Source organism: Dipteris shenzhenensis, chromosome 8 (assembly GCF_047967505.1).
Source record: "Dipteris shenzhenensis isolate YYH24624 ecotype China chromosome 8, Dip_SZ_1.0, whole genome shotgun sequence".
Taxonomy (NCBI): domain Eukaryota; kingdom Viridiplantae; phylum Streptophyta; class Polypodiopsida; order Gleicheniales; family Dipteridaceae; genus Dipteris; species Dipteris shenzhenensis.
Genome location: NC_141603.1, coordinates 31832644 through 31858989, shown reverse-complemented (window position 1 = coordinate 31858989; position 26346 = coordinate 31832644). Strand labels below are relative to the sequence as shown.

General features: G+C 52.7%; 1 protein-coding gene across 1 annotated transcript in view; it reads left to right on the top strand.

Annotated features, from left to right (window-relative positions):
* Positions 1–26346, top strand: part of LOC147899385 (uncharacterized) — a 503340-nt gene that overhangs the window by 265832 nt on the left and 211162 nt on the right. Inside the window, exon 20 of the mRNA XM_087377716.1 lies at positions 2895–3107. Coding sequence (XP_087233842.1) covers positions 2895–3107 — 213 coding nt within the window. The remainder of the gene's footprint in view (positions 1–2894; positions 3108–26346) is intronic.

The following is a 26346-nucleotide window of genomic DNA, read 5'->3' as shown; positions in this document are numbered from 1 at the left end:
CACTGGCAGATTTAGCAACTTTCATGGATGAGGGTCACATGGAGTTGCATGGATTTCTTACACATGCACACATCAGCCATCCAGGAGCTAGCATCAGTCCTCCCCAGCATAGGTCTGGCCCATGTTCAGCCAAGGACGACAGGGCATGCTTTTCAAAGTGTCACGTCTCGTTCCATGAATGTTCTACAGGAGACCACCTCAAACACTTTATCTCTGACAGTGCGCTCCATAGGTTCCTTGGAGGGAGCGACATCAGGCCTACATGGAGTGGCCTCGGGTATTCAAATGGTGACCTTGTCTATGACCTCTTCCATGGCTACTACTCTCACGGATGTGGTTATCACAACCTGTGTCCAGGATCAGCAGCAAGTAGGCCTCGCAGGCCCCACCTTGGGTTGGATTTGAACTTGGCTCTGGGAACTGACTCTCAGATCATTCCTCATGCTTCTCAAGGGGTTATTCACATTTCTCATCATAGGCCCCCCTACACACTCCACAGTGCAGAGATGGAGTGCACCCGAGATAGACCTTTAGGCGTCTACACCCGAAGGGCAGGTATTTGAAGGGGGAAAATTGCCGATGTTAGCTGATTGTCCCACCCTCCATCAGAATGATATGTTGACACCGTAAAAGCTGCCTCTTCATGCCCATCCTTCTCCAATGTGTCCCTTATAGAGCAACAAAATACAGACTGCAAGAAATTGCTATCCGTCCTTCACATAAACGCTCTCTTGTCTGCTTGGAAGAGGAGGATGTTGACCAGATCTTCACCATCGCTTTATAGGAATCCCTAGCAGAGAACCACCAGACTTCTAGGGCACCAACTTGTTACGTGGACTTGGATCATCTGGCCCTAGTGGTGGAGAGTCTGGCAAAAGTAGAAGAACGTGTTGTGCCAGCCATGTTTAAGGAGCTGGGGGATGCGATCAATATGGCGGACCGCATGAATTTTAATGACAGATACGCTTGGCCGAAGAGATCCTTGCATCTAGCGTAGCGCATAATGGATGACACCTTCACCCAACTGGGAGCCGCACTCTTTAATTCAACGGGGATATACACATAAGATCCTCTCCCAGTAATAACACTTGAAGTTGGAATTTGAAAAAGCTTAGGCAGCACAACAACAAGCCTCCGAGGTGATGCTTCAGAAGCAAGAAGAGGGCTGGGAAAAACAGCAAGAATCTACTATACATGAGCGGGACATAGCATGGAATATTCAGCGGGTTGCTCTTGAGGATCACCACCTCATTCAGAAAGAGTGGGAGGCAGACATGGCAGCCCTGTAAAGCCACCATGCCGGTGAGGTGACCAAATTACAGCATGAGTTCACTCAGTTACAAAACTCCCTGACTTCATTGATGTCTGCAAAGGAAAAATTAGATTCCCGGGTGGCTGAATTAGAAGATAAACTTGCAACAAAGGAAGATGAGTTTGTACAGCTTCGTGCACAGCTTACCACCCTTCAAAGCTCACATACCACCTTGCAGACACGGCATGATCATTACTCTAGCTCCATGTCTCTCATTAGCCCTTGGAGCCAGGAGGGGATGTACTTTGGGAGCCATGTATTGGCTTTGATAGGTTTAGAGGGGGATGTATTGTGGGAGCCATGTATTGGCTTTGATAGGTCTCGTTTGGCCGAGTTTCAGGATGTTGGTGTATTCCTAGACCTATGAGCTGGTCATGTAGCCATGCTATAACGTGAGCCTCTGAGCATGTTGAGTCTCAAGCCATGAGAGTTCTTGGATCAAGCTCTGAACAAGATCATACTTTAGCCTTTGAGTTACATAGGGTGCACAGTTTGATGACCATCATTGTCATGTTCTGTTCTTGGTTCCATTGCAATAGTCCCTCACCTTGGACCGTCATTGTCATATTGTGTTCTTGGTTCCATTCCAGTAGTCTCTCACCTTGCCTTCATGGGGGGGTGTTGGAATATGAAGCCAAAGTGAGTCAAAAATGAGTGTAATAGGTGTCTAGTAGGTGTTTTATAGTCTAGTGAGTCCTATGGATGCCACGTGTCACATTGGGAGTTATCCCATATGCATAGGTGTTCGTATGTGTGTGTATGCTCTATATAAGAGCTGTACTTGTCTAGTGTCAAATCAATCAAGTATCAAGCTACAAGCTCTTTGGTCTACATTTGAGTACTTTTATTTTGGTTCATTGCTATAGTCATTTCATTTCCATTTCATTATGTCTCTCTTTGAGTATCACTTCCTCTCTCCCTAGTCTACTCTCTCTCTCTCTCTCTCTCTCTCTCTCTCTCTCTCTCTCTCCACCATGTTCCTTCAGAGGGTGCCTTATTTGAAGAATAGAGACCAGCTCACTATATTGAAGCACCTACGAAGTTACTAGTCTTTCTATGAAGCACTCTCCATGCTTATTGAACATCTTTCTATAGCTAGTTTCATTCTTATACAGTATTATGTACTATTTGCTCACTGCTGCAAGAGAATGTTACAAAAATCTAACTAGAGTTTACAGATCCTTAGTTACATAAAATAGACATATTAAAGCAACCTCTTCTAATTTTTTATGTATGATTGATTGTCGTCTGCAGCAAGTATAACCATTTTATGATTTAGGATTGTAGACGAAGGATTTTTCTTACTAAAAAATGATGTGAACCTTGAAGTGTTTTTTGTTTACTATCGTGGTATACTATTGTATTGACATGAGAAACGCTCTTCAAGTGGATGAGGATTCCATTCATCTCACTAAACACCCTGTTTTATTTTGGTACTATATAATTGGTTGTCATATGCAGCATGTATAACTAATTGATTGTAGATGAAAATTTTTATTACTACAAAGTCATATAAAGCTTGAAGTGTATTTATGTTTGCTCTTGTATATACTTTTGTATTGACATGAGAAATGCTCCTCAGGTGGATGAGGATTCCCTTCATCTCATTTTTTCAACTATACTTAGATGGCACCTTTGTATCAAACATTCATTTCCACATGATATTACAGTGCTGATATCACGTGTGATTGCTGCCACTATGGATGTTTTTAATGAAGCTAGAGATCATCTTCTTCCTACGCCCAATAAATCTCATTATACCTTCAATCTTCGAGACTATGCAAAAGTTATTCAAGTAAGTTCCTCTTACTTAGCCAAAGGTGAGGCAACTTTTTGTTGTTACTTTGTTCATGGATAATATGAAACCTATTTTGAATGGAAAAACACACACAAGTTAAGGATTGATACTTTAAAAAAAAAAAAAGGCATGGATCTTGTCATAAGTACAATACTTGGAATATACCTACAGTAGGTCCTAGTGTATGTAGCCAAGAATGGAGGAGCTGCTCGGTGAGCTCCCTCCCTCTGCCTGCGGCGGCCTGTTTGCTCCGCCCGCTACCCGCCCTGCCTCCTTGCCTCGCCCTCGCCCTTGCTGCACCTCGCCTGTCCCCCCTCTCCACTCCGCCCTGCCTTCTCCGCTCCACTTCTACTCCCCGTCCTTCCTTCTCCCCCACCTCCCATTGCTGCCTTCTCCCCCGCTCGACCTCCGCCTCCCACCTTGCCTTCTCCCCCACTCCACCTCCGCCCCCCGCCCGCTGCCTTCCCCGCTCCACCTCCCCTTGCTGCTCCCCCGCCCTCGCTCCCCCCCCTCCTTCCGCCTCCTCGCCTCCTGTTGTATTTGTGCCAACATGGAGTTAGGAAGAACAGAATGTGTGTGTAGAGTAGCGGCAAAGCTCCACTGTACTTGCATAAGGCTAGAAATAATCCCTCTTAGAAATCCAACTTGCATGTTCTACATGCAAGTTCTACATACGATTCCTACATGGAACTCCTACATGCGAGTTCTATATGCAACTCCTACTTGCGAGTTCTACATGCAAGTTCTACATACGATTCCTACATGCAATCCTACATGCGAGTTCTACATGCAACTCCTACCTGCAACTCCTACATGCGAGTTATACATGCGAGTTATACATGCAAGTTCTACATGTAGAAAGAGAATGTCTTACAATTCCTACATGCAGAGAGAGAAGCTCTCCAACTTATATAAATATCCCATAATGAAATGAAGCCCAGAATCTTTGAGGCATTGTGTTGAGTTCTACTTTGGTATTCCAAGCAATTGTCTTAAGTGTCCATGCTTCCTTGCACTCCACGTCCAAAAGCATGTCCTAACCTTGCAACTCCTCCTCCCCTCTCCTCCAACCTTGCAACCCATCCTCCCTCCTCCTCCTCCTCCTCCCTTCTCCTCCCTTCTCCTCCTCCCTGATGGATCTCAGCTCATATAAAACTATTGCATGCAGTAAGAAAAAGGGAGATCGCTATCTTTTCCAAGAGCTGAGCAACTAGTGCATGAAATAGTGCATGAAATAATAGTGAAAGATATGAAAAGCAGCCTCGTTTATTCATAGGCGACAGCTTTATTCATCTCCTTCAACCGAGCTTGTTGGAGTTACAACTCACACACACTTAGCTACAACGACTGATTGACAGAGGCACCGAGCCATGAACTATATGGGAGACTGTCACCACGCTCATCACGATCGGCTTCCAAGCCATAATCAAGTGCACCAACTATAGAGACAACTGCGCCACCAGCAACCCGTGATCACAGGAGAGACTACGGCCCTTAATCTCTCTCTTAAGGTACTCCATGCAGCCAGCCATGCAAGTGACAAGTGGCTGATCCAGTCCCTCCTTTCAACCATGCTCTCATATTGACCAACCTAGAGTTTGCTTACACCAACACTCCCTCCTCCTCCTCCTCCTTCTCTCTCCTCCTCCTCCTCCTCCTCCTCTCTCTCTTTTCCCTATGCTCTTATACCTTCTTCCTCTCCCACTCCTATGCTCCCCTAAACATTTAGTTCCTCAACCCTTAACCTCCATGATCTACGAGGGAGACGAGTTCTCCACCATGTACTCTACTCTGAACCTTGGATCCTCCTTCTAACCCTAGAACCTCTTCTGAACTCTGGAACCTCTCTCTAAACCTTAGAATCTCCTTCTAACCCTTAAACCTCTTTCTAAACCTTGGAACCTCTTCTAAATTTTGGAACCTCCTTCTAACCCTGTAACCTCTTCTAAACCTTGGAACATCTCTCTAAACCTTGGAATCTCCTTCTAACCCTTAAACCTCTTTCTAAACCCTGCAACCCCCAATGAAGGCGAAAGCCTTCATTACCTCAACCATGATGATCCACGTTCCTTTTACACATGCATGCACTATGTTTGCTTACCACACTTAAGCCTACGTCTCTCACCGGAAACACGACTCGAGGTCCTAATCTACACGTATACTAGAAACGACAACCCCGATATATCTATAGGTGACAAAAAGGAGAATGGAGGGAAAGGGGGAATGGTGGAGGGGGAGGGGGAGGGAAAAAAAAAGAAAAAAAGAAAAAACTTTGACGGATGGAAAACTTTGACGGAATCCAAAGGGAGGAAGAGATGGTCACCTGAACGCTCTCCAAGTCTTTCTCGATGTAACGGAATTGTTGAGGACCAATGGACGGTGGGTGGATGGCTAGGTTATCGCTGTGAGATGGGCTCGAAGTAACTTACCATGTGAGGATGGGAGTAGGGTGGTGGTCGATGGAGAGGACGAATGGACGGTGGGTGGATGGCTAGCTTATCGCTGCAAGATGGTGAAGTAACTCACCGTGTAAGGATGGGAGTAGGGTGGTGGTCGATGGAGAGGGAGGAGTGTCTTGCGTAGGGCTCGAAATGGGGAAGAGGATGGAGGCAAGATGTGAAAGAAAAAGTATGAGAGGGATGGGTGCTCTCTTATGGGGAAGGAGAGGGGAGCTCTGGATTTAGTCAAACACATGTGCACCTTCGAATTTGTCCACTTTTGAGTAGTCAAATACATGTGCAGCTTTGAATTTGTCCACGTTTGACTAGGGAGGTGGTTTTAATTTTTCTTTTGGGTTATGGAATATAGAACCTTTAATCATTCATTGCCCATAACTTTTGGTGGTTGTGTCAAAATATGCTTCCGTAAAAAGAAGAAATGTTCAGAATTTCAAGCTCTACACTTTGACAACCATTACATGGTTTGATTTATTCCTTAAGGTGCTGTTTTTCCAGAAAACATGCATTTTTCTAAACTGATAACGAAGAGTTTCAGCTAGGAAATTATTTACTTGAGTTGGAAAAATTTTAGCTCTCAATGATAAGCTCGTGAAAGTTCGAAGTTGTTTGTTTTTTACACATACCTGTGTATGCTTACTCTTTACTTGAGACGCTAGTCTCCCCGACAGCGGCGCCAAATGTTGGCTCTTTTCCATGGTTTCCGCAGGCACCCCCCTCCATCTCCACCACCACCACCCCCTCTCCCATCTCCCCCTCCACCACCTCCCCTTCCCCCCCCCTCCACCACCTCCCCTTCCCTCCATCTCCCCCTCCACCCCGCTCCCCCCCTCCTCCATCTCCACCTTCCCCCCTCACCACCACCCTTTCCCCTCCCCCTCCTCCATCTCCACCTCCCCCCTCACCACCACCCTTTCCCCCCTCCTCCATCTCCATCTCCACCACCCCCTTCACCCTCCACCATCCCTCCTCCCATCTCCACCCGCACCCTTCCCCTCCCCCCCCCCCCCCTCCCTCTCCACCACCCACCACTCCCTCACCCCCTTCACCACCCCCCATCCCCCCACCCCCACTTAACCCCCATTCCGTCCCCCCTTCCTCCCCCCCCTCGTGATTCCACCCCCCTTCTCTATCTCTCTCTCTCTCTCTCTCTCTCTTCCCCTCCCCTCCCCCCCCCCCTCTCTCTCTGGCACTCCTATGCACGTACACTCTATGATATCCCTGATCAGCCTCCTCCCGACCTCTCAGCCACCCCCCGCCCCACTTCTTGCACCCTCTTCACAACCCAGGGAGTCACCCACGCAGCGCTTAAGCTTCACAACGGCCGAGCTAAGGATCATGAGGGCCTATGCACAGAGTTTATTGCCTATGGCATCAAAACTCTAGCCCCCATCTTGGCAACGCTGTTCAATGAAGCTGTTTGCCGCGGGTTCCCCAGAGCCTAGACCTTGAACACTATCACACCCATCCACAAAGCAGGAGATCCCATGGATCCAGGGAATTACAGGACCATCATGATTCTAACTGATGTACAGTTTCAGCCTGCTCACTTGTATCCAAAAAGTTCACTCCCTCAATGAAAGCAACCTGAGCTTCATCACTGTAGCTCCTGCGAGCTTCCCCCTCCCCCGCCGTACCTCTACCTCCCCTAGCCCTCCTCCTCGCCTCGACCCTCCCGCCCCTACCTCTCCGCCCTCACCCCCCCTCACCTGCCGCTGCCGCCGCGCCTCACCTCGCCATCCCCGCCTCACCTCCGCCCTCACCCTCCCTCGCACCTCCGCTCACCCCCCTCGCAACCCCGTCTCACCCTCCCCTCACCGCAGCCCCTCCACCCTCACCCTCACACCCCGCCTCACGCTCCGCCCCCCCTCGCTTCGCTCACCCCTCCCCGCTCCGTCCCCTCTCCCCTTGCCATTCCGCTCCACCCCACCCCGCTACCACTCCGCTCACCCCCCGCCTCCCCCCCCGCCCCCTCACCCCTCGCCTTCCGCCCCCGCCCCCTCTCGCCTCTCCGCCCCTCCGCTCCACCCCTGCCTCCCCCTCCTGCCCTCCGCCCCGCCCCCCCCGCCCCTTCGCTCCACCCCGCCCCTCCGTCCCACCCCTTTCCCCCGCCCCCCGCCCGTCCTCTCGCCCCACTCCGCCTCCCCCCCCCCCCCGCTTCCATTCCCGCCTCCCCACCTCACCCGCTCCCCGCCCCCACTCCTCCACCCCGCGCCACCCCCGCTTCCTACCCTCCCATCCCGCTTCCTCCACCCTTCGCCCTCCATCCTCCCGCCACACCCAGGCTCCACCCTCCCGCTCCCCCCCCCTTTTTTGGGTGGCAGCCTCTTCCTCATCGGAAGCCTCGCAGTGTGTCTTGGCGGTATGGCGGCTCCCTACCCGGAACCGGAGGCCCAGACGGACCCTCCCTCTCCAGATGCCTACCACGTCATCCTGACAGAGCAACAATCATCTCGGGTTCAGGAGGTTGCCAATGACTTTGCCCTTACCTCTGTTTATGGCAGAGTCATTGCACATTCCCCCTCCAGATCAGCCATCAGGGACTGGCTCCAGTCCACTCTCATGCTAGAGGACGGCCATATTGAGGAGGTGGCCCTTATGGGAAGGGGCATCTTCTGGCTCAAACTCTCCACTGCGAAAGCTGCGAGCAACCTGATTGCTGGCTCCCCCACGTCAGTGGATGGAAAGATTATCATGATAGTCCCGTGGTACCGTGGATTCAGCGCAGCAGATTTTGATGCTCGGTTCCGTATACCTCGCCATCCAGTGACGCTAGTTTTTCCAGGTCTTGCTGCTGAGCTGCGGCCGATTGTCAGGGACCTGGGCTCCCACTTTGGCTGGGTTATGCACGATACTTTCGCCGATGCGGTGACTACGGCAGGAGCCCCCCGAGTCCGTGTGGCTGTGGCGGATCCTGCGACTCTCCCGGCAGTGATCGAGATCGTGACAGATGCCGGCAGCATCACCCAGAGCATGGTAGTCTTCGGACAGCCAGGACAGTGTCTGAGGTGTCACGGCTTTGGGCACCTAGCGGCTGTTTGTCCACGCTTCGCCAGCTCTTCTCGGCCTCCCCCGCCCCCCCTCTCCGCCCCCGCCCCCCCCCTCCGGACAGCCACGCCAGGAGGAGCAGAGGCAGCCGGAGCCCGGACCAGAGTTAGTTGGCGGCTGGACTGAGGTTAGAAGGAACAGAGGAAAGAACAAGAAGATTTCTGATAAAGGCAAAGAGGCAGAGGTTACCCAACCTGCAGCTGCACCTCAGAGACCCGACAGGAAGCCGCCCCAGGGACCTGGGAGAGCATCTTCTTCGACGGTAGCCCGCCCTCCACAGCCTCAGGTCCCCCTCTCCTCCTCTCCCCAGCCTCTCCCCATTCAGCCCTAGTCCATCCCCCATCTGCACCCCATATCTCCCGACCCGCAGCTTCAGCCCCCTCCTCGTCCTCCTCAGTCTTCTCCCCCTCCTTCTCAGCCCTAGTTCCAGATGCATCCCCATCCCTCCCCCCCCCTCGCCTCTTTCAGCTCTCCCGCAGAGCTAGCTGCACCGACGGTTCCTCAGCCGAGGGCAGCCCCCGCTCCCCCTCCTCCTCCTCCTCCGCTAGTCGCCCCTGAGGAGTCTGAGTTGCCTATTCCCCAGCCTCCTCCCCCTCCCCCTCCGCTGGCAGGACACCCTGAGTCTACACCATCACCAGAGCAGGCTTCTCTGTCCACTAGCCCCTCAGTGGCAGACTCTGACGAGCCTCAGCTTCAGGAGAGAGAGCTCCCCCGCGACTTTTACAGATCCGGCCCCTTGGACTACTTGGATGTGGCCGACCTCGGGACTTTCCCTGCTTGCCTCGACATCAGTATCTTCATGCTCCGCAAAGGGGCGGATGGGAAGATAGTTGCCTTGGCCCCCAGGGATGGCCCTAGCTTTGCTTTCACGTTCCTTAGCGACGGCACCGAGACCTGGACAGACGACTCGGTCAGGGAGGCTCTCAGGGAGCAGACACATGCTCAGGTTTGCTCCCGTCCGGTGGGCAGCTTCTCGAGACTCAGTGGTCCGAGGGTGACATGCGCTTGCGGTGGCGTTGCGCCGCCAAACGCTTCAGACTGATTGTGATCCTCAGGCCCCCCCTGTCTTGGCCCCTCCCCCAAGATGTCAGAGCCTGGACTCCTCAGAAACTCCGTGCCTTCTACGGTATGTCCACCTCAGAGATCTCGAGCTGGCTCGAGAAAGCTTTCATTCATGGTACCAAAGGTCTCTCGCCTTTGCTGAAGGTGTTGAAGGACAGGCAGGACGACCCCGCTTCCCCCTCCAAACCTTCCCATAAGTGTCAGTGCCTCCACTCCAAAATGTCAGCTTCTTCTTCAACTTCGACCGCGAGCAGACAATTGTTCGCAGCCTCCCAGTCCTCACCATGAGCCTACACCTCGTATCCTAGAACGTGAACGGGTTTCACTCTTCTGGCACCCGTGGTCCTAGGAAGCTCATTTTGAGACAGGAACTTCAGCCAGCAGTGATTGGTCGTTTGGATGTACTTCTGCTCCAGGAGCACAAGCTTTCTGCGGCTCCCTCCCGTAGATGCGAGAAGATTCTCCCTGGACGCTCTCACACTTATTGGGAGCCCTCGATCGGCGCTCTGGGGAGGAGTGGTGGTGTCTGTACCTCCGTGGGCGAGTAGCTAGCCCAGGGAGTTTTCGGTCATGGCACGCTGATACCAGGCCGTGCCCTGTGGGTAGGCCTGGATCTGGAGGGCTCCAGAGTTGGAGTCCTCAACATTTATGCTCCCACAGATCTCCGTTGTAGAGCCACCTTCTGGAGGACACTTACAGGGATTCTCCCAGACATGGATTCCTGGATTGTTGGAGGTGACTTCAACAATCTGGAGACCTTGGAGGACCAGCAGGGTAGAGGACCGGAGTTTACAGGTATGTCTCAGGCAGAGCAGTCCACTTGGGACTCTTTTATCTTTGCGACAGGAGGAAGGGACAGTTGGCGAGACCCGTCCTTCCGACGTTGGCACGGGAGTTTGGACTTCTCGTGGGGCTTCCGCAGGGAAGGAGGTAGACTCCTGGAGAGGCTGGATAGATTTTATGTTAGTGATTGGGTCATCGACAGAGGCGGTCAGGCGGGTATAGTTCCAGGGACGACACTTTCTGTCCATGCACCTGTGCTCTTATCATTAGACTCGGCAGCTCAGGCCCTTCCCCCCCGCTTATGCCGGATTCCCGACTCCATTTTCTCGAGGGAGGACGTGCGCAGCAGTATTTGCAGTCTTTGGGACAGCGACTGGGGCGAGTGCATGGATCTGGTTGGTTCGGTGGCGCAGGCTTTGCAGGAGTCCAGCCAGATCTGCCAGCTTGCAGCCTTACAGGTTCGACAGGATTGGTGGGGCAGAGAGAGAGCTCTTCGGAGGGACCTCGCCTCCATTCAGCGACTCCAGCAGGCATCCCTGGGCTTGGAGGAGCTTCGGATCCAGGCCCTTCGAGCCAGAGCCCTTCTTGAGGAGACACTCCAGCGTCGCTCAGAGTTTTCCTATCACGCCTCTCTCTCCTTCTGGGCCCAGAAGGGTGACCGGATGTGCAGGGAGTTCTTCAGGACGCATGGCCAGAGAGCTGCAGCCAGGTGATCAGCTTCGGAGTCTCAGGACAACGGAGATACACATCGTTACGGATCCGGGAGAGGTCTTGGGGTTGGCCACTGACTTCTACAGGACCCTTTTCCAGCAGGAGCCGCTTGCCCCTCATACTCGACGTGCCCGTGAGGAGGTGTGGAGGCACACTCCATCCCTGGTCCAGCCTAGCATGCAGGCGACGTTGTTGGCACCGTTCACCACGGATGAGATGCTGGAGGCCTTGATGGCCATCGATGGACAGAAATGCCCAGGTGAGGATGGGCTATCCCGGGCATTCTTCACCTCCTTCTGGGACCAGATCCATCAGCCCCTCCTAGCAGCTCTTCAGAGGATTTTCAGCAGCGGTTATATGCCAGAGAGCCTTTCCTCGGGACTGATTTGCCTCATCCCGAAGGGAGGAGATAGACAGGAGATCCATCAGTGGCGCCCGATCACTCTCCTTACTACTGCCTACAAAATCCTCGCCAAGATGATCAGCGCCAGAGTTCGGCCTCTACTCCCAGACCTCATCCATGACACTCAGACAGGCTTTGTCCAGGATCGCAGTATCCTGGATAATGTCTTCACCTTTTCAGAGGCGGCGGAGTGGGCTCAGCACAGCGGATCACACCTTGCCATCCTACTTCTCGATTTTGAGAAGGCCTACGATCGAGTGGACTGGTCCTTTCTGGAGGGGACTCTGGAGCGGCTAGGTTTCCCAACAGGTTGGATTCAGGGTATTTCAACTTTTGTACAGGACAGCGTCTAGCAGGGTCATCATTGGAGGCAGGATGGGTGAGCGTTTTAGCTTGGAGAGATCAGTGCGTCAGGGCTGCCCCCTTGCTCCTTACCTGTTTCTCTTCTTCGCCGAGGTTATGACTTACTACCTTCGGGCGAGGTCTACAGGGATCAAGGGTGTTCGCCTTCCACTCCGAGAGGACACGGAGCTCTTGGACTCGGAGTACGCGGATGACACAGCCCTGTATGTCCAGGACGATGAGATGATGCTGGAGAGGGTGAGGATGGCCCTGGAGGTCTTCTGCTCGGCTGCTGGTGCGAAAATCAACTGGAATAAATCAGTTGGTTTTCTCACAGACCCCGGGGCGTGTTCTCAGTGGGGGAGGTTTTTGGGTTTCAGGTGGATCCCACGGGGACAGACAGCTAGATACCTTGGTTTTCAGGTCAGCCTGGACATCACGCCAGCTCAGCAGTTTCTTCCGGTGCTAGATTCCATCCGACGGAAGCTGGCTTTCTGGAGCACTGCTAAGCTTTCCCTTGCAGGTCGTGCCCTGGTAGTCAACCAGGTCCTCCTAGCCACGGCTTGGTATGTGGCTTCCTGTTGGTGTTTCTCGAGATCCAGCGTGGCACAGCTCAGGAGGCTGGTTCGAAACTTCCTTTGGTCCGGGGAGGATGGCCTCAGAGATACCAGAGCCAGGGTTGCTTGGCAGACAGTCATTCTTCCACAGGCTGAGGGTGGCCTGGGGGTCATCGATCCAGAGCTTCAGAGTCAGGCCTTGTTAGGCAAGCTAGTCATCCGCGGTTTGACCCCGGGGGGGCAGACGTGGAAGATGCTACTTCAGCAGGGGGTCGGTTCTTGTGTCCCGCGCCGAGGTGGAGAGTGGCTACCGTCCCTCAGGTGGATCTTCACTTCCGCCCCGCTCACTCAGCCCCGTTCCCCACTCGTTCGTAGCCTCCTCATGGTTTGGAGGCGGCTCCGCCTCAGTCTCATTCAGTCCCCTCCTAGCTGTCAGGAGGAGATCGATCGCCAGCCGCTTATCTGGAACGGTCAGGTCAGAGATGCCGAGGGCCTTTAGTTGGGGGAGAGATCACATATCAGGTGGGATGGCTGGATGAGGGGGCCAGCCCGGTCCCTTCGAGTTTGGAGGGACACGTACAGACATCTGGAGACGGCTGATCTCGCAGACGCAGCTGGAGGTGCACGGGGAGCCCAGGGAAGACGCACGGAGATCGACGGTGCGATCCCAGCTGATTGGTTGGTTCCACCTGAGCCTCAGATCCTCATGCCTGGTGACGACCGTTGGCTGGGACAGTTCACCCCCCGTGGCGTCGCAGGACGTATGGACGACTCCTCTATTTCCTTCTACGCGGTTATGGGGGATGGACGACTCAGGAGAGAGGATGCGCTCATCGACCCCCTACTCCCATGGCAGAGGGTTCGGGTCGTAGGACTTTTGGGAAAGGTCTGGCGTACCGATCCTAGCATTGAGCAGGATCAGATGCAGCTTTGGCGACTCTGGCTTTGGGAGGGGCGGGCCTTGTCAGAGCTTGATTGGGACCCAGGAGAGTGGAGTTGGCCAGAGATTGTGACAGGACAGGGACCGACCTCCTTCTTTGCCTACAGCACGACTCTGGGCAGGCGAGTTCTTGGGAGGATGCAGAGCCGCCCCCCCACCCAGCGGCCCAGCTGGTATGCACAGGGTATTTCCAGGTTCTTTTTGCAGGCCTTCTGGAAGGCCTTGTGGGAGAGCTGGCGGCCGCGGAAGATCTCCTACTTCCTGTGGCTTCTTGCCCACAAAGGTCTTCCGGTGGGGAGCTGGTTGCGGCAGATAGGCCAGGACGGATGCTGTCAGATCTGCCATGAGGATGAGGAGTCACCAAAACACTGCCTGTGGAGCTGCACTCGCGCCCAGGAAGTGTGGAGGTGGACTTTCGGGATTCTTACTCACGCAGCACCGGAGCTAGGTTTGATCACGTGGGGCGCGTTCTGTTGGTGCAGCACCGCACCTGGTCTCCATCACTTATTCGAGGCATGCCAGCAGGACCCCACTTTCCTTATCACACAGGGGACGTGGGGGCCGCTCGAGGGTATCCCGCAACACCTAGCAGAGGCTGATACAGGAGTTCAGGAGAGGCAGCCAGTCTTGGAGATTATTAGCAGCATCGCAGGGTGGCACATTTGGACCTCGCGTTGCGCGCAGATCCTCGGCGGCACCTCCTTATCGACTGCCCAGATCATGACGGATATTTGGAGCAAGATTATTCATACCCTCAAAGGCCAGTGGGACCAGATTCAGGGAGATTCCTGGGCCGGTCGGGAGAAGCGGAAACGCTTCCTCCGGGCTTGGGACACACAGGGCCTCTTCTTCGAGCAGACTTCGCAGGGCCTTCGGTGGCGCTACTCACTACCCCGATGGCTGTTCATTCACACTCGCCTTATCCCTCCGTGAGAGAGTGATTTATTTTTGTACCTTTTAGGGCTGTGTCCGATTTCTGAATGCAGCCCGTCAGCTACAAGCTGACCTTTGTATCTTGCTCTCGAAGTAATATAATTAGCACTGTTTTTTCGGCAAAAAACAGGACCATCATGATTGGACATGTTATGTCCAAGATCTATGCATCAGTGTTAGATGGCGAGGTCAGTGCTCGCGCAGAGGTACAGGGGCTCAAGGCATTCGGACAGGCTGGACGGATCAATCGACTTACGATCACATTTTTACACTTAGAGGGATCATTGAGGAGGCCAGACACAGGAGACAGAGAGTTTATTGTCGCTTTGTGGATTTCCGCAAGGCATTCGACACCGTTCCCTGCGTCTGACGAGTGTCGCTTTGTGGATTTCCGCAAGGCATTCGACACCGTTCCCTGCGCCCGACTCGTCAGACGCCTGCAAGAGTTAGGCTACGACTGGGAGGTTATCTGGGCAGTAGTAGCTCTTTATGAGCGAGTGACGGGCCAAGTCAGGATTGGCACCAGCTGGACCCCAGAGATCACGAGCACTATCGGAGTCAAACAAGGATGTCCCTTGTCACCGACTCTATTTGGCCTCTACATCGACGAGCTCGAGACCACCATCAGGACACTCGGAGGTGCAGGCTGCTCTCTTATGGAGGCTGTCATCCGGATTCTCCTATACGGAGACGATGTAGTACTACTATCCTCTTCTGCTACTGGTCTTCAGTGACACCTGGATGGACTTCAAGTCTTCTGTGATACACATGACTTGAAGGTCAACCTTGGGAAAACCAAGGTGATGATCTTCAACACTTTCAGACCCGCTATGCACCGAGAGCAGTTTCTCTTCACCGCGACCCTATTGAGATAGTTGACTCTTACACATACTTGGGCGTTGTCTTCTCAGGCCCGATCTTCACGATGCGCCCGGCCATGGAGGCTAGGATCAGCCAGGGCTACGCCGCTCTTGCCAGGCTGGAGCGACAGTGCTACCACTCCCACTTCTAGGACCCGCGGACCAAGTCTCTCCTTTTTTATTCTTTGGTCCGCCCAGCAGGCATGTACGGTAGCCCGTGGTGGGGAGCCGACCTTTCAGACACAGAGTGGGCTCGAGTCGAGCGCCTACAGATACTGATGTTTGCTCAGATGATCCGCAGCAAACCATTGGTACCACACCAGATCATTCTAGCAGAGTTTGGCGCCTCACCCCTTCAGCTCGATGCAGCTTTCCAGACTATCACTTATCTACACAGAGCCAGGGATTTCAGCTCCTCCGACGACGGTCGCCTCTGCCTACCTTGGCTAGCCCTATCCTCCTCTATGGCCTTATCCGTTGATGGGGACCAGCGATGCTGGTATAGTCGTCTTTCCAGTTGGTTCACCTGACTGGGCCTCGACTTAGACCGGTTGCCTCCTTTTCAGTACAGCCTCGACGCTCCACCATCTCCCCTCTCCCCCACTGACCAGGAGGTCAACCGGCTCATTCGAGCGGATCTGCTCCAGCTCCACACCTAGCGGACATGGTTTCTTCACCCCGAGCTTCCTGTGAAGCTCGACTTCTACCGCCGACACTGCCTCCAGATCTCACAGGAGGGCTTCATTACACCTCCGGGTTACACACAGCTTCATCTACCACATGCGCTCCGGATCTCCCTCGGTCAGTTTAGGGTTTTGTCACACCGATTACGGATCGAGAGCGGATGCGCAGAGGGTATTCCACGAGAGGGCCGCCTTTGCCCACTTTGCGACTTGCAAGAGATCGAGTCAGAGGAGCACTTTGCTTTCAGATATCCTATCTATTATGCCATTCGAGGCCGGTACCACTGCCTCTTCCGCGATGGATTCGGCCCCCTCCCACACATGCTACAGTTCCCGGATCAGCGATGCCTAGCCACTTTCTTACATGAGATGACTCGCCACCGAGATACCTCTCTCCGAGCACGGCGACACGCACAGTGCACATAGCGTGAGGATACCCAGCGGCCCATCACTAATTTCTTCCAGTCACAGGATACCTCTCCTCAGTCTAGCCGACGATGCGGACGTGAGAGAGAGCCAGAGCCACGACAGCTGCGCCAGCGGACAGACTCACACATCCGGGTCCATGACATCTCGTCTCTGCTCACCCCCCCTTCCCCACCCCATGCCCCTCCCTTCTCTTCCCCCTCCTTCACCTTGTCCCCACCTTCCCCAATCTCCTCTCTGCCCGCCCCACCGGGGTTACCGTTGCCCTCATCCACAGGGCCACCCGCCGCCCCCGACGACTGAGCTCGACTAGGCCACGTGACGTCAGAGGCCAATCATCTATCGCAAGGTTTTTTCCGGCCTCCCATTTGATGGCCCCTCTATGATTGGTCTTTGACGATCACCACCTGCACATATATATTGTATCTCCCTCCTCTGCCCCATTTTTGGTGCCCCCCCCTTCTTTTTTGTATCATCTGGAGGTAGACACATATTTTTTGTATCAGGACTAGACACACCGTCCTTCATAACCTCTTTTTTTGGAGAAACGGTTGGCTGGCCCGTTTTGAGACCGTCACCGTTATGCTCATTGTATCAGTTATCTTTAGTCTCATAGACCTTCACGGTCTCCCGAAGACTTTAATAAACTTTCTTTCTTTCTTTCTTTCTCTCTCTCTCTCTCTCTCTCCCCCCCCCCTCTCTCTGGAGTTAAGTCGGGAGAAGAAGCCACTGGAGTAGAAGACGACTTACCAGATGCCACACTATTTCAAATAGATACTGTTCCAGAGTGGTGTGGAGATATCATTGGGTACTTAATGACAGGAAGACCACCTCCTGAAATGAAAACAGTAGATGCCAGAAAACTAATTCTAAAGGCTGCACCCTATCAACTACTTAACCACAATACAAAGACTTCAATCCCCTAACAACAGTTGTTGCACAAAAACCATTTGAAAAATGGGGGATTGACTATGTGGGTCCCATCCACCCAGCAGCAAAAGGAACACAGACACACTACATCATTGTGGCCACTGATTACCTTACAAAATGGGCCAAAGCTATGGGCCAAAGCTAAAGCAGTCAGAAAGGCAGATGTCAGAAGCACAACAAGATTCTTATATGAAAATGTGATCACCCGATTCGGATGCCCCATTGAAATTGTGTCGAATAGAGGCACACATTTTGTCAATGAGGTAATCTAAGAACTCTTGTCTGGCTTTATGGTAATTCATAGAAAAAGCACACCCTACTATCCCCAAGGGAATGGACAGGCCGAATCCACCAACAAAATAATATGCATTATCCTCACTAAGGTAGTAGAACCACAGCGTTTTGATTGGTCAGAGAAACTGAATGCAGCCCTATGGGAATACAGAACCACACTCAAGGTCAGTACAGGGAACACAATTTTTAATTTGGTGTATGGCCTTGAAGCTGTGGTCCCACTAGAATTTGTAATACCAAGTCTACGCATAGCAGTACAGGAACACATACAGGAACACATGGGAGACCATGAATCCTTGAAAGAAAGACTCTATCAGTTGGAGAAGCATACAAAGATAAGACTAGTCGCCTACCATGCCATGATAACAAAAAAACGCAAAAGAAAGGCATGGTTTGATAGAAATCTTAAAGCTAAAGACATAAAGGAAGGTGACTTGGTTCTATTATACAATGCCAAAGTACACAAGGGGAAACTGAAGTATCTAGGTCAAGGACCCTACCGAGTAAGAAAGATGAATCCCATCGGAGCTATGCTGCTAGAAACATTGGATGGAGTCTAATTCAACACAATAATAAACGGGACCCGACTGAAGCGCTACTACTTCAACACGCAAGCCATCCCCGAAAAAAACGAAGATTTGGGAAACCAAGTCTTTCATAGTTAGGATTAGATTGTATCACGAGCACTCACTAATATGCACGTTTTTGCACATATGGTTTGCACTAGATTGTTACACGCCCACTCACTGGCATATACACGTTTTTGCACATTTAGGAAGACCTAATCAATTTCGTATTAGGGATGATTAAGTCTTAGTTTCCCTATTAAATCCCACAAATAAACATAAAGTTAGACACATCACGTGCACTCACACGATTTTGCATAGGCACATAATAGATTACATCAGTAATAGTATCACACACTTTCATTCCATACTCTCAAAGCATGCAATGAATTCACAAGCAGGACAAGAAGCTATGCCAAAACTCAAGATGAATTGACAAAAGAGTCTGCAGCCTCAGCAACGAGACCCCCGCTAAACATCATAGCCGTCTCCTAAATGCAAAAATATCAGACTTGCATACAAACTTATCTACAAGCTCAATGATATGGGTGTAATCGCATCCAACATGTATGCAAGATAGCAAGAAATACCAGCCTCAACAACGAGACCCCCGTCAAACCTCTTCCCAAGAAGATTCGATGGCAGAGTCCGCAGCCTCAGTAATGAGATCCCCTCTGAAATTCATGACCGTCTACCCCTCTTCAAGAGGAGATAAGCTTCCTGACTACATACCATAAATTGTATGGTACAAAAGCATTACAGCAGGAACGACTCACATGCCACAAGCTCAACAACCACTGGGTTACGCACATGGCATCCCAACTCCAAAATCAAAATAAGCCATAACTCGAGGACAGGTAATAAAATGGATCCGGGAGTATGTTGTCTCTATGCCAACATTGACTTAGGAAGAACAGAATGTGTGTGTAGAGTAGCGGCAAAGCTTCACTTGTACTTGCATAAGGCTAGAAATAATCCCTCTTAGAAATCCAACTTGCATGTTCTACATACAAGTTCTACATACGATTCATAGATGCAACTCCTACATGCGAGTTCTGCGTGCAACTCCTACATGCGAGTTCTGCATGCGAGTTCTACATGCAACTCCTACATGTGAGTTTTACATGCAACTCCTACATGCCAGTTCTACATACGATTCCTACACGCAACTCCTACATGCGAGTTCTACATGCAACTCCTACATGCGAGTGCTACATGCGACTCCTACATGCAACTCCTACATGCGAGTTTCACATGTAGAGAGAGAATTTCTTACAATTTCTACATGCAGAGAGAGAAGCTCTCCAACTTGTAAAAATACCCCATAATGGAATGAAGCCCAGACTCTTTGGGGCATTGTGTTGAGTTCTACTTTGGTATTCCAAGCAATGGTCTCAAGTGTCCATGCTTCCTTGCACTCCACGTCCAAAAGTATGTCCTAACCTTGCAACTCCTCCTTCCCTCTTCTCCAACCTTGCAACCCATCCTCTCCCTCTTCTCCTCCCTCCTCCTCCTCCTCCCTCTTCCTCCTCCTCCTCCCTCCTCCTCCTCCTCCTCCTCCCTTCTCCTCCTCCCTCCTCTCTCCTCCTCCTCCCTCCTCCTCCTCCTCCTCCTCCTCCTCCTCCATCCTCTCTTCTTTCCCCCATGCTCTTACACCTTCTTCCTCTCCCACTCCTATGCTCCCCCTAAACCCTTAGTTTCTCAACCCTTAACCTCCATGATCTACGAGGGAGACAAGTTCTCCACCATGTACTCTACCCTGAACCTTGGATCCTCCTTCTAACCCTGGAATCCCTTTTGAACTCTGGAACCTCTCTCTAAACCTTGGAATCTCCTTCTAACCCTTAAAGCTCGTTCTAAACCTTGGAACTTCTTCTAAACCTTGGAATCTTCTTCTAACCCTAGAACCTCTTTTTAACTCAAGACCCTCTTCTAAACCTTGGAACCTCTCTCTAAACCTTGGAATCTCCTTCTAACTCTTAAACCTCTTTCTAAACCCTGCAACCCCCAATGAAGGCGAAAGCCTTCATTATCTCAATCATGATGATACACGTTCCTTTTACACATGCATGCACTATGTTTGCTTATCACACTTAAGCCTACGTCTCTCACCGAAACACGACTCGAGGTCCTAAGCTACACATATACTAGAAACGATAACCCCGATATATCTGTAGGTGAAAAAAACCTTGGAACCCTGCATACTAAGAATACCCTGCTCTTCCTGCGGAAGCCGTGGGAAAGAGCCAACACCTCCCCTCCTTGCCGCCTCGAACCTCCTCCGGTCCTTTTGCCCTCCTACTAGCGCCCCCCCCCCTGCCATTCCGCCTCTCCCCACCGTCTTCTTCTCCTCTTCTCCCGCGTCTCCCGCTTGCTTCCATTTCTTCATTCCTTTCTCCTTCTCCTTCCCTTGCTCCCTCCTTTCCCCCCTGCCCTCTCCTCTGCCTCTCCGCCTCGTCCTTTTTCATTTGCCTCCCTGCCGCGGGAGCATTCGTGTTTGTTACGGTGAAAGAAAATCTTGGTGGTGACCTTTGGTCCGGCCAGAGGGACGCTATGGCAACACCCTCGACTCCCACAACCGTTACGGTTCTTCTTTCCCTAGCTGACAAGCAACAAGTACAACAGGCAGTTCAGTTCCTCCAGGATAAGGCGCTTTCCGACATAATTGTGGGCCTCATGCCTGCACGGAGACAGATGGGAGAGTGAATTTAGGCGAGCTTGACATTAGAGGACGACAACATCTAGGAGGTCACCATCTATGGACAAGGTGTTTTCCTCATCCAACCGAGCTCCTCTGACACCGCCTCGACACTTGAGGAGCAGAGCTCCATACTCCTTGGCCCGCACCTTGTCTACCTCTTTCCTTGGTATCATGGGTTCACAGTGGAGGACATGGATACGACACACCATGTTCCACGGTTTCTGATTACACTCCGCTTCCCAGGCCTCCCCAAGGAGTATCGAGCCATCCTCCCTTCCATTGGTCGGGGGGCACAGTGCTCGAGTCCCCGCTAGAGACGGATGCCTCTGTTCTAGTAGATGATGGAGTCCCCAGGATTAGGCTGGTGGTGGAGAGCCCAGAGTCCCTCCCATAGCTGATCCTTCTCGAGACTCTGGAAGGGGGCACACTTCGCCATAGGGTGGAGATCTCCGGGTTACCAGGCCAGTGTCTTCGATGCAAACAGATGGGTCACCTCGCCAAAGATTGCCCCCGTGGCCTCCCTCGTGCGCCTCCCCCCCCTCCTCCACAAAGTAGGCAGAGTTAGCATGCTTGAGTTCAGCGCCCTCTCAGGCAGGAGCAACAGGAGTCTTAGACCCCATGGGTTACCCCCTTGGAAGGGAACTAGACACAGGTTAAAAAGAAAAAGAAATCAAGCAACCAGGCCCGCAAACGCCGCAGACAGAGGATCAACCGTAGGGAGAGGGACAGGGTTGATCGAGAGGCCTCGAAAGAGGAACAATAGGAGCCACCTCCCCAATCAGCAGAGGCCACTGTCCATCCAGCCGATCCTCCAGCTTCGGAACTTTAGCCTCTGCACCCAACCTTGTAGCAGTTGAGAGCCCCAAGAGCTCCAGATGTAGTGATGGCGGAAGCCGCAGACGCTAGCTTGACGAGGGCCGTGGAGGAGCCGATCTAGAGCCCCGACGTGCTTGATCAGGGGAGGCCTATGGTCGCCCTTTTCCCTCCTCCTCCCCCTTGCCCCCCCTCGACCCCTCCCCCTCCTCCTCTTCACTTCCCCCTCCCCCTCCAGGGTTCCCCTTGGCCCCCTCCCCCCCCCTCAGCCCCCCTTCTATGGTCACTCTCACCACCCGCCCCCCACCCTCCGTCCCCCGCGTCCCTACCTCTCACTCTCCCACCGCCCCCCTCTCCACTTTAATAGCAGCTTCTTCCGCTTCAACACCTTTGCCATCAGGCAAGGGAATGACGACACCCCCTTCTGCACTTCCAGTCTGGTGTCCCTTACTGCGAGACTTCTAGAGGTTAGGACCCTGGAACTATTTGGAGATCCCGGACTCATACCCTCTACTTTTGGAGGTCACGCTCATGGTCCTTCAGCCTCGAAAGGGGGGTTTGATCAGTGCAGTGGGATCTCAGACACACCCTGTTTGGAGATTTCCGTTTGCCATTATAAGGTTGGAGAAGTAGTCCTCGGAGGTGTTTGATGCTATTTTGGGTAATTATATTATGCTCATGATGGACGAGTGGATGGGACCACAGGGACTAGATCTTTGGTACGCCCATGGCGCGGAGGTGAACTTTCAGCTGAGCTTCATGCGCAAGGAGCCAGTGTGTGGTTTGGCGTGTGTGGTTTGGCGACAGGAGTTATCAGATTGCCGATGGAGGCAAAGGTGGAGCAGGCACACTTCTGGCCCCTCCAGACGCGTGCAGAGTTGTTCGGGGTGGAAACCTCCTTCATGATGAAGTGGCACGGAAGATTAATATTGAGCCAGTATCCACTTTAGTACGACGCTACATAGACACTGATTACTCGACCTCCAAACCCCGGCAAAATCATACAAGGCAGTCTTTCTAGGATGGGCAACCACACACAGGAGAGCCTTGTTCCCAACTCCCCCGTCCTCGTGAGCTAGACCATAGTGAGATGGAACATACACGGGCTCCACCACCGTGTTTGTAGTCAACCGCAGTACCTGATGCTCCGACAGGAGTTGTAGAGGGCAGTGGTAGGGCGGGCAATGGACACCCTTATGATTCAGGAGCACATGTTTTCAGCAGTAGACATCAGACGACGCCATCACCTTCTCCCACGAAGAGGTCCAGAGGAGTGGTCTCCCGCAATAGGACGGAGCGGAGGGGTCTGCATCTCAGTCTCACAGACTTTGGCTTCAAAGTTCTACGATCGCGGCGAGCTCATTCCAAGACGGGCAGTTTGGATGGGAGTTCAGACGGGAGAGTCCAGGATTGGAATCCTGAACGTTTATGCCCTAGCGTGTAGACAGCACTCGGCCTTTTGGAGGAGGCTGTCAGAGTGTCATCCAGAAGTTGACTCCTGGATTGTTGGAGGGGACTTCAACAACCTGGAGTTTGGGAAAGACAAGCAGGGCGGCACCTCGTTCTCAGAGATGCTAGCAGCATAGTGTAGTACGTGGGAGCAGTTCATTTATCATGATCAGTGGTAGAGACCCGTGGAGAGAGCCAGAGTTCGGCAACCTTCTCTTCTCCTTTGGACACAGGAGACATGATGGATTGCTCGAGAGATTGGACCGCTTCTATGTTGGGGATTGGGCATTACACAGAGGCGATTCTACTGGGATTCTGACAGGTACCACGATGTCCAACCACTCTCCAGTGATACTTCACTTGGATCAGCCCCGCTGAGGTCTCCCCCAGAAGGGGGTCGCAGAGATCTGGGAGCACTCAGAGATGGCACTGAGTGAGGGCTGGGCTGCATGTGTGGTAGATGCGATTTAGAGGAGCAGTGTGGAGCTGCAGGCTCACGCCCTTAGGCGGAGGAGGACCCTTCAAGAGCACGAGCGGGCTTTGAGGAGAGACCTTGCCTCCATCGAGAGGCTCAGGGAGTAGGACCCAATTTCTCAGTGGCTTAGTGACAAATTGGAGAGCACTCGTCTCTTCAAGACACAAAGCTGTGGCGGGCTGAGTTCTCCTACCATTCCACCTGGGCCCGATGGGTATAGAAGAGGGACAGGATGACGAAGCAGTTCTTTCAGACCACTAGGCCCTTATATACCGGCACACAGCTACAGCGTCTTCGAGACTTGTAGAGCATCATGCACACTGACCCGCAGGAGATTCTTGACATGACCATCGGATTTTATAGCCAACTTTTTCAGACAGAGAGGATGACCCCAGCTGGTCTTGTGGCCCGAGAGCTAGTTTGGGATCATGTTCCGACAGTAGTCTCGCGGGACTTATGAGCAGACTTGAGGAGCCTTTTACAGATAAGGAGCTCTAGGAAGCCCTCAAGGCTCTCTCGACCCAGAAGTGCTTGGGGGAGGATGGCTTGACTCCGGCCTTCTTCCGAAACTTTTGGGAGATTATCTCCACCCCTTTCCGTTTAGCTTGCTCGGAGATTTTCAACACAGGCCTTCTCCCCCAGTCCTTGTGCAGGGGGTGGATCTGTTTGATCCCGAAAGGGGGAGATAGGTCAGATATCCAATAGTGGAGGCCGATCACTCTGCTTGATACTGCATACAAGATCCTCACCAAGGTCTTGAGTTTGCAGTTACGGCCTCATCTTACCGACATCATCCATGACACACAAACTGGGTTTGTCATGGAGTGCAGCATCCTCGACAACATCTTCACGTTCTGGGAGGTAGTGGATTGGTCCAGGGAGGAGTCATAGCCACTGGCCATCCTTCTCTTGGACTTTGAGAAGGCCTACGACAGGGTGGAGTGGTCTTTCCTGGAGGGCACTATGAGGAGATTGGGATTCTCAGACAGATGGGTCAGAGGACTTTCAGCGCTATACGCAGGGAGCTCTAGTCAGCAGATGATTATCAGAGGACACACAGGCGAGGCCTTTCCCCTCTCTCGCTCGGTCCGCCAGGGCTGCCCACTAGCTCCCTTCCTCTTCTTGTTTGTAGCGGAGGCTCTAGGCTACTATTTGAGATCACAGGTGGCCTGTCTCACAAGGTTGAGGCTCCCAATCAGGCAGGAGGAGAAGCTCCTTGACTCAGAGTTTGCAGATGACATAGCCTAGTATGTTGAGGGCACCACAGCGAGTCTAGAGAGAGTTAGACGTGCCTTGGCTATCTATTGTGAGGCCTCGGGGGCACGGATCCACTGGACGAAATCTATAGGCTTTTTCACGGGCTTTGAGGAGACACAAGAGATCTGTGAGTGGGGGAGTGACTTTGGTTTCAGATGGACACCGCGGGGCCAGATAGCGAGATACCTTAGATGCCAGGTGGGTATTGACATTATAGTAGAGCAGCAGCTTGCCCTGCTCCTTGAGAGTGTTCGGCGCAAGCTTCTCTATTGGAGCTCGGCCAAACTCTCCCTCGTAGGTCGCACCTCACTGCCTGGTATATTGCCTCCTGTTGGTGCTTTCACAGAGGATGCATTGGATAGCTTCGATGGTTGGTACAGAACTTCCTCTGGGCAGGTTCAGACAGCACGAGGAACACTAGGGCCCGAGTAGCTTGGAAAATGGTGATGCCGAAGGCACTGGGAGGCTTGGGTATCATTGATCCGGAGATGCAGAGCAGGGTCCTTTTGGGCAAGTTGGTGGTTCGTGGCCTCACCCCAGGCGCCGAGCCTTGGAAGCTCCTCTTACAGAGAGGGATTCTGAGGAACACCCCACGCACTGGGGGACAGTGGCAGCCTTCACATAGATGGATCTTCTCAGAGGCCCCCCTTACAGGGAAGGGCTCCCCCCTGATGAGGAGTCTTCACAAGGTTTGGTAGAGACTCGCAGGGGGTCTCATCCGTGCTCCGCCCAGATGCAGAGAGGAGTTCGAGCGTCAGCCCCTTATGAGGCACCCAGAGGTCAAAGATCAGGAGGGACGTATGCTTGGGCAGCGGACTCACATTGGTTGGGCACAATGGGATAGTGGTCGAGCAGGGTCTTTTGGTCGCTGGAGCAGAGTACCTATGGAGGCAAAGGCGAGGCTTGACACCCTAGAGCATTTGAGAGGGGCAGGGCAGTAGATGGGCGAGATCGACTTAGCCATTCCTGAGTCCTGGTGGGAAGGACTTCACATTTGGAGAGACAGCAGATGGTTGGGACAGTTTTCCCGTACTGGTGTTCCCTTGGAGATTTTGATGCAGCACAACAGCACGCAGCCTAGCTTCTTCCGTGTAGGACTTCCGTGTAGGATCTGGAGGCCTACTTCAGCCCCTCACTGGGAGTCTTGATGGGATACACTGGCAGATGATCAGAGTTGTAGGATGCTTGGGGAAGGAGTGGCACATTGATCCTCCCAGTATCTCAGAGCAGGACGCCTCTAGATGGCGCCTTTGGCTATGGGAGGGTTGACCCCTAAGGGAGGTCTAGTGGGACCCGGGGGAGTGATTCTGGCCCTCCACCAGGGGCGGCACTCCCTCGAGGGAGAGACATTGGGTGACCCAGAGAGTGCACCGGAATGTTCGCTCCAGCCACGGAGGCTTGCCCATCGACCCGTGATTGGAGCAAATGCGAGTGGAGGGGTAGTGCCATTGCTGCTTAGATGGTGTCCTGGAGACTATCTCACGCTACCTATGGAGCTGTCGTAGCGTAGCGAGGATCTGATGAGAGCCCTCAGGATCATGACATGT